Consider the following 8636-nt stretch of genomic DNA (forward strand, 5'->3'; position numbering starts at 1 on the left):
CCAGTAGATTTACTAAGGGGTAGCACCCAGAGATGCTTGGCAAGACCTTCAGGAGGAAAGGAGCGCTAGTGGTCTTTACACTTTGATGTGTGTTTGAGGCTGCAACTGACCTTTTAAAAACAAAAGACACTTGGCTCCTTTCTGGGTTAGGGACTATCTACTACCCTTGTCTGAGGCTGAGTGGCTGAAAAACTGCATCAAATATGTGGATGGTATTTTATAGATAATCAAAACATTTCCTGATCGGAGAACCCCATATTCAGCCACCTTTCACCCAGAGAAACCCAAGAGTAGAGGGCAATCTGGAGAACAAAAGTTTTCTGGTATAGCCATTTACCGTAACTCCAAGATACTGGTCACATTTCGAGAGGGAAAGATGCGCCGGATATAATTGAAGTCACCGACGAAGAGACTCCCATCGATCCCCACAGCCAGGGCCACTGGGGCCAACAGTTTGTTGCCTTCAGCAAGGCCATTGCAGCTAGGACAGGAGATGCTTCTGCGACGACCGTTGCCCATGATGCTCGTGATGATGGCAGGCTGCTGGGTCAGGAACTGGTTCTCCCCTGTGCCTTTGTGTAGTATTCCTGGGGGAGGGAGGCAGGGCAGAGGGGGGTCACACTACCTGTGGGGAGGACACTCGGATTGACCTACTAGAATGGGTGGGAAGTGATAGGGAGAAAAGGAAACATCTCCTTTGGGGTGTTCTCTCATTTCCTCATAATGTAGAGAGAGCAGCTATGGGAGACCCACTTCTGAAGCTGTCTATGATGTGGATAGGATACTAGCTGGGGAGATAACAGAAGACAAAACCAAAAACAAAAGCAAACGTCCAAACCAATGAGGTACAATAAAGCTGGTAGATTGAGACTGACTTTTAAAGGGACAAATGGGGAAATCTATGAATCTCCTGGGTATTTGGTTAAATAAAAACTGCCCAAGAGAAGGGCTGCCACTTAAATGTCAATGCTAGAGAGCCTAAACCAGTGATTCCCTTAATTCATGGATGTTTTATGCATGTCAGATGAACGCCACCCACCTTCCCTAGTCCCTAACATACCGCTTTTCACATTGAGGGTGTGGTGCTTGTCCAGGGACCAACCTCCAAGGTTGGAAGGGTCCAGCTCAAATCCTTGAAGCAGGGCTGTCCTTTTTTCCCACAGGATGAGACTGGGGCAGGTCTCGTATTCAAACCCAACAGACACTGTAAGAGAAAGAGTTTGGGAAAAAAAATGAGATGAATAACCATTCCGGAGCTCCTTAGCAAGAATGAGAACCACATGTTAACAGTGACATCTGTTCCAAGAGCAAGAGGCGGCTGGTAGCTTTGTCCTCAGATTTTGAGTTGAACTCAACTTTGAAACTTTGTGCAGTGATCATAGGGAGGCTTTTCTGATGAACCCCTGACTTTGAAAATGATCCCAGAGACACAGAGGGAGGAGGAGAGTCATTTATAAGCCTAATACCACACAAGTTTCCCTAGATGAGGATAGGAGGGTGGGAGGTGGTTTCTGCTGGCCTGCTCCATCTGGAATGCATCTGTTATGTCTCATCTTGTTTATTTGTCTCATGTTGTTTATTTGTCTCATGTTGTCTCTGACTAAGAGAAAGGCCTTTGGAAGCCCAGTTGCTCCTTGATAAGGAGATTATGGGGGCAGCAGTGCGTAAGGAAAGGTGCTTAGCACGGCTGGTCGTCAGTGTCTGAAGGTTCAGTATCTAGGAATTCAACCAATGCCATATAGACTGAAAAGATTAGGGAAATATATTGCATCTGGACTGAAGATATACAGGCACTTTTTTCTGTGGTATCATTCCCCTAAGCAATATACACTATAAGCGGGGCAGTGGTGGTGCACACCTTTAATCCCAGCACTCAGGAGGCAGAGGCAGGGTGGCTTTTTGAGTTTGAGGCCAGTCTGGCTTATAGATCAAGTTCCAGGAAAGCTAGAGCTATAAAGAGAAACACAGTTTTGAAAAACAGCAACCCAAACTTAAATCAAGACCAAAATCAAACACCAAAATACATTATAAAAATTATCACAGGCTGGAGAAGTTGGCTTAGTGGTTAAGAGCACTGACAGCTCTTCCAGAGGTCCTGAATTCAATTCCCAGCACCCACATGGTGGTTCATGACCATCTATAAAAATTATTCAGGGTTGAGTTAAAGAGTATGAGAGGATGCATGAAGATTATATACAAAATGCTATGCCATCCCATACAAGGAACCTGAACATACAGAGATTGGTAGGCAAAGGAGTTGTGGGGATGGGTGTGCATTCCTGGTTCTAGAATGTATCAAGAGTGGCTTCAACCCATAGGGTATAGCTTGCTAGTTACACTGGGAGTCAGTGAGTGTCAGACCCTAAAATCTTGTATATAAAAATCTTGCATTTGTCACACGGACAAATGGAAGAGGGAAAGGAGGAAAGAAAGGTCCACCAGCCCTTGGTTCCAGCCTTGCACCTCATGTACTTCCCCATGCGTTCATATGGCAAGTGAGGGTTCAGTTTCCCAGAGAGTTGTGCCGGGAGAGATGAGAGAAAATGCTGAGGTGTCATACATCTTTAATTGGAAGGCTGCTCTGGAAATCCAAGGCATTGTTATATATAGCTGTTCCTAGTACATTAAACTCTTAACTATGTGTGTCACCTTTGGGGATTCTCTGCAGCTTTTGAAAATTCTTGAGATACGCAAATGTCGATATGAACGGGGGTTGGGGGGATACATTTTTATCTCAACAACAAACAAGGCGACACATGCATCCCTGTGCATGTCAAAGCTTGTCCTTTCTAACTGCCACTCATGACTATCCCAGTCATCAGAGATTGCAGATTTCCGTCTTGTGGTCATGATACACTGTCTTTAACTGTAAAGAATCAGGGCTTGTTGAAGATATGGGAGCAAGAAATGACCATGATGAGATCAGGCCACATAAAGATGCTAGATAGCAAATAAAGAAGGAATCACATCTAGGAGGGTCATGTCAAAGGATTTTGGGGTCAGAGACTCTTGATGACCACTGACAGGACTTTCTGACCATTAAAAAGCATAATGACTTCAATGGGTTGAAATATATTATATCTATTTCGGTGTGTGAGTTCATAGTGGTATTTAAGAAAACATTCATTTGCTACCCTTGGAGGATAAGCCAACTCATTATACTGAAAAACCAGTAAATATGGGAAAGAATCACGTATCTGTCCTTTCTTTCTCGTGTGAACTGGAGCTCTAATAGCCAAGTAGTTAATGAGAAGCCACCCCTGTCTGAAAGTATTCCAGCTCATGGTTGAAGACTCAGTGACAGACTGAAAATATCATTCTGTAATCCTTGGTGACCTGAAATATATAGAGACTGAGCAACCATGCCTGCCAAGTCTAAAGAGACACCACCCCCACCAGGCAGGCTCCTCTTGGTAGAACATCACAACGCCTATCAGATTGTACTTCCCAAACCAAATACCAAACCTGGGCCAGAGAAAGACTCAAGACCCAGCTATCCATCTGCAGGGGGTGGAACAGTTAGCCATCAGCAGATCTGATTAGAGATTCTATGGGCAAATGACCCAATTTCTTCAACAATTAAATTGTAAGGTAAAACAGAGAGACATAGGTAAAATCAGATTAAAGAGAGACATAGAAAATGATATTAGTTAAAATTACTTTTGCATTTAAAAATTTATTAGTTTGTGTGTATATATGAGTATGTGTGTGTGCATGCTTTATGTGCATGCTCTGTGCTACTGTGTTCATGTGGGGGAGGGCAGAAGACAACTGGTGGGAGCTGGCTGTCTACTTCCACTCTGTGGGTTCCAGGGCTTAGCCCAAGGTGCCCTTATTGTTGACCTGTCTTGCTGGCTCCAATTAAAAATTTCCTTTTACAAAATCTAAGAGAAAAAATCATTATTTAGATATTGTTTTAAGCATTTGAAGTATTAATATTTTATGATATTAAGGAAGCAATTGAAATTTTTTCCTTCCTTCCTTCCTTCCTTCCTTCCTTCCTTCCTTCCTTCCTTCCTTCCTTCCTTCCTTTCTCCCTCCTTCCCTCCTTCCCTCCCTCCCTCCCTCCCTCCTTCCCTCCTTCTCTCCCTTCTTCCTTCCCTCCTTACCTTCCTTTCTTATTTTTCTTTAGAGCCTGGGACTTGTATAGGTTCAGACTAGCCCCAAACTAGTAATCCTCCTGTCTTAGGCACCTCCGTGCTGAGAGCACAGCTGTGTGCTAACCATAGCTGGCCACCAAAGAAAATAATGAGCAGTGATCAGCTGATTAGTTACACTAAGAAACTGTGATTTTTGTGATAATTAAATTGTTGGTATGGTTTCAAAGTGTTTTTAGACATACATGTTGATACATTCTACATGAAATAATGGGATTCCTGGAACTTTAGCAAAATATATGACGTAGGAGAACAGATCTGAGTATGGAAAAACAGAACTCAGCATAGTCTGATGACAGAAGCTACAGAGTATAAGAGCGGATTATCATGTTCCACTTTGTGGTATTGGCTATTGATTCAAGATAGGCTAAACTGGATAGAATTATCTTTATTAGGCAATGTTTTTAGATCAAATGCACTAGGGACTCCAGGAACTTTACTGCTTGAGTTACTGACATTACTGATTGATGAGGCTGACTACTGAGGCATAACTTGAATACTTGTAACCTACGTCTTGTATTGTCTTTGGAAAATTTAATCCCCGTCCCCAACACCCTCCAACCTTAGCCGTACCATGAAGTTTGCGACAAGGCCTACTTGGACCATTGAGTGGTTACCGAAAGATTTGTCGCAATGCTCTCTGCACAAAGTGACTGCCTGACAAACACTGCCACTTCCAGGGAATATTCCCAGGTTTTCTGGCCTCTTACTTTGGTCATGTTTCTCACAATCCTTGAGGATCACATGTGTGGAGATGGAGAGAATATAAATTGCTTGCTCCAAATCACCAGTCAGCTCTCTACAAGTAGGAAAAAGCTAGGCAGATCCCAATTCACAGCCCAAACTCTCATAACCGAAGGCCCTTTCTCTGAGGTCCACCTTTCCTGAAGGTAAACAGCCCAAAGGCAGTGCCTAGAAGCCAACAGTGTGGCTCTCAGATCTTCTCAAGCCCCACTGTCTACTCTCGAGGTTCACTGCCATTTGCAAGTACGCTCTTTGCATCAGGAACCAGCCCTTGCCCACTTCTCGATATTCACCTGCATTGGCCACTACATTCTAGCCACTGCCTCCCGAGCTGCTCTGGAGCACCCTTCTTCTGATTCTCACATGGTTCCTGTTGGTTTTTCAAGTTTTCAATTAAACACCGCGCCGCCGAGTAGCTTCCCCTGACTGTCTATCCACAGCTGCCCCTTCTCTTCATATGCACCATTTATTTTTATTTTCCTTATGACTAGCACTTAGCATGGCTTCCTGTTTTCTGATCTAGTCAGACTTTCTTCTCTTGGCCCTCTACTGGAACATAAGGCCCCTGGAAGAGAGATCTTGTCTGTCTTATGGATTGTTGTGTCTATTGATTTACTAGAAGAGTACTTGGAAAATAGAGAAACACAACCAAAGCCATGAATGAAAAGTGTCTGAAACCAACACATACCAACAGCATCCGATAGGCCATAAACCCTTTGGCCATAAGCATCTGTCTTGTCCCAGATGAATGTGTAGGCCAGGTTGGGAGAAGCCTGAAATGACTTCTGGAAGAGATGGCCCTCTACAGCAACCATTAAGTGAACCCTGATGAGGTTCAAGGGCACCGTGGACTGGGTCATGGTGATCTTCAGCAGTGACTTGTACCCTGCAGTTCTAGAGCTGAGATAACGGAGCTTCACGTTGGTACCAGGGAGCTCGATTTCTTCATGAAGAACCTGGAGGGGAAAAACACATGGTTGATCTACTACATCAAACACACCCTGGCAGGTGAGCTGTTTGCAAGCCAGCGCTTCTGTGAGCTGCCTCCCTCTCTGAAGCGTCACATCTTATGTGGGTGCATGAACTGCTTCTTACAGCTGAGAGAGAAGAAAAGAAAACCAACCCAAACTTCATCCCACGCCATGGAGTGAAGGGGCTGAAGTTATGATTTTTGGATTAATAATTATTCTTGGTCACTGTTGCGTTTCTCACACGAACACAAAAAAAATCCCCTCACACTGTTGGTAAGAGATGTAAATAAGAACAGCAGGCTTTATTGTTAGCTGCATGCAAGGAGGCCACGAGAGGCTGTAATTATATGAACCTACAACTTTCACTGTCAACCGGTATAAAGCAACAGGGAGGCAGTAATGTGATATGCCCTCTGTTGAACACTGGTGTAGATCATTAGAGCGCCTCTTAGCATGTATCTCCATGACTAACAGGAATAAAAAGCAATTTGTAGGTGGGTGGCACATATGTATGTTGTTTTTATTTTATTAAAAGCTTTTGTGGCTGCCAAAGTCTTGAGCGATTATCTGTAAACATTCCAAATGTCCAGGAGGGATTCAAATTGTCACCTACAGTGGCTATCAATTCTACATTTTGTTTCCCCCCTTTAATATTAGTTTCTGGCATACTTGGAGAGAGAGAGATGATGGGAGAAAAATTGGCCAGTTGGGTTTGATTTGGGAAGGATGGAGCACATTTCCCATGCTCTGAGACCTGTCCCTACCTGTGTCTCAGGCACAATGGGGTTTGCTGCAGGGGAAGCGCTGAAGAAGGTGGACAGAGGAGAGGAGATGATGATTGGATCTGGCCGCACAAAGCCACTGAGGTCACAGCTGGGGATGGAGTTCTCCTCGGTCTTCATTACCAGGGTGTCCATGGCATAGAAGCTGTTCCAGGGCAGCCACACTGTGCGCTCCTGGCTCATGAAAGGGGCTCGCTCAAAGTGAAGCGTCAAGGCAGAACCCCCATTGGCAATCAGGTCAAACCTGGAGAGGGCCAGAGAGGGTCATTAACAACAGGGTAGATTCACCTTTGGCCTCCTTACCTAAGAGCTGCGGGAGGGACAAAGCTTAGCAGGTAGATGAGCTAGCTTGCAACTTACTGGTTAGATGGCTGTAGTTACCAAACTCTCTTTGAGCCTATCAAATTCACCCACAGCTTACCATAAAGTGAGAGTAGATGGTACTGACAGAGAGTGAATTATGCAGATGAGTGGGGGTGGTGTGGGGATTGGGGTAGAAATAAGCTAAATCCAGCCTACCACCTGTTTTGGCAACTGATAACTATGCGTGATTGGCGCCCATTTGCTTACGTTCTTCATGTCTATATTCATGACACGAGGACGAAGGACTGAGCTGAGTCATGGCTGCAGGAGTCATGCAGGCAGCAGCGCCTAAATAATTCACTCTCTGGCACTTTGAAGAAAACGCTATCTGATCTGGAAGAAAGCATTCCGTACTAAGGCTGAGAGACGGGTTCAGCAGTCGTGGGGGTCATAGTCACAGGATGTAGGCAGGGCCCGTGAGCACATGTTGCCAATCAAACTCTACTGTGCTCTCAGACATGTAGGCAAGGCTTCTCCACTCCCATCCCTGTTTGTACCTCAAGAGTTACCTACATGGTGGGCTGGAGAGATGGCTCAGCGGTTAAGAGCACTGACTGCTCTTCCAGAAGTTCTGAGTTCAAATCCCAGCAACCACATGGTGGCTCACAACCATCTGTAATGAGATCTGATGCCCTTTTCTGGTATGTCTGAAGACAGCTACAGTGTACTTACATATAATAAATAAATAAATCTTTAAAAAAAAAGAGCTACATGGAGATACTCAGCTCAGTCCTTGTCTCATCTCTCACACTCTCCTGCCTAATGCTATCATTCCCACTTGATAGGTGAATGGTGGGTGAATTTGATAGTTACAAAAAGATTTGATGGGCTCAAAAGTAGAAGTAGCTTTCCTCATTTTATGGAAAGGGGGAAGGTTTGCTGAGAGATGCACCCCAACCTTAAGCTACACTCCATTGGACTCTCTTCATGTGTCCAGGCAAGTGTTTTGTCTTGCTTACTCCAGAATCTCTACTGCTTGTGTCATAGTAACATCTCAGTGACTGCACTGAGCAGTTATAATATAATGTTCTATACTGCAGTCTTGGTACTTGGCAAGCTGGGGTAGTAGTATTCCTAGTTAGAGGCAAGTCTGGGCTACACTGTGAGATTCAGTCTAATACAACACCAGTGTCAATATCAATACCAATACCAACTGGCTCAAAACAATATTGCTCCTAGCTGTTCCTGGCAGCATTAAAGAATCAGCATGAGAGTTAGTTGTCCATATCACATCTGGAGAGCTTCTACAGGTGTTACAAAGATGTACCTTGACACTATTATGGCTTTGCAGCCTGAGGAAGCAGAAGAGCTGGATGTAGGGCTGGAAAGATGATGTGTGTGGGGGGTGTATTTTAGATGTAATTGGCCTAGAGGTACCTAAGAGGGATGGGAGAGGAGGAGGAAGAGAGAGACAGGGACCAAGAGACTCAGGGATGATTTCACAGGTCGTCTAACAGGATGTTTTAATGGATTGGCTCACTTATTTTAACTCTTCAAGAGTCTTGGCTCATGCCTGTAATTCTAACACTAAGGAGGCCGAGACAGAAGGATTGTTGCAAGTTCAAGGCCACTCTGGGCCATTTGGCAAGACCCTGGCTCAAACACACACACACACACAC

At 44.6% G+C, this 8636-nt stretch overlaps 1 protein-coding gene across 19 annotated transcripts in view; it reads right to left on the minus strand.

Annotated features, from left to right (window-relative positions):
- Tenm2 (teneurin transmembrane protein 2) overlaps positions 1–8636 on the minus strand; it is a 1239808-nt gene that overhangs the window by 57757 nt on the left and 1173415 nt on the right. For all 19 annotated transcript variants that reach the window (XM_031353724.1, XM_031353722.1, XM_031353721.1 and 16 more), the window contains 4 exons: positions 6637–6898; positions 5590–5857; positions 1061–1204; positions 338–587 (listed from right to left, as the gene is read on the minus strand). In XM_031353724.1, the coding sequence (XP_031209584.1) occupies positions 338–587; positions 1061–1204; positions 5590–5857; positions 6637–6898 (924 nt within the window). The remainder of the gene's footprint in view (positions 1–337; positions 588–1060; positions 1205–5589; positions 5858–6636; positions 6899–8636) is intronic.

The sequence above is a fragment of the Mastomys coucha genome, unplaced genomic scaffold, assembly GCF_008632895.1.
Source record: "Mastomys coucha isolate ucsf_1 unplaced genomic scaffold, UCSF_Mcou_1 pScaffold5, whole genome shotgun sequence".
NCBI classification, from domain to species: domain Eukaryota; kingdom Metazoa; phylum Chordata; class Mammalia; order Rodentia; family Muridae; genus Mastomys; species Mastomys coucha.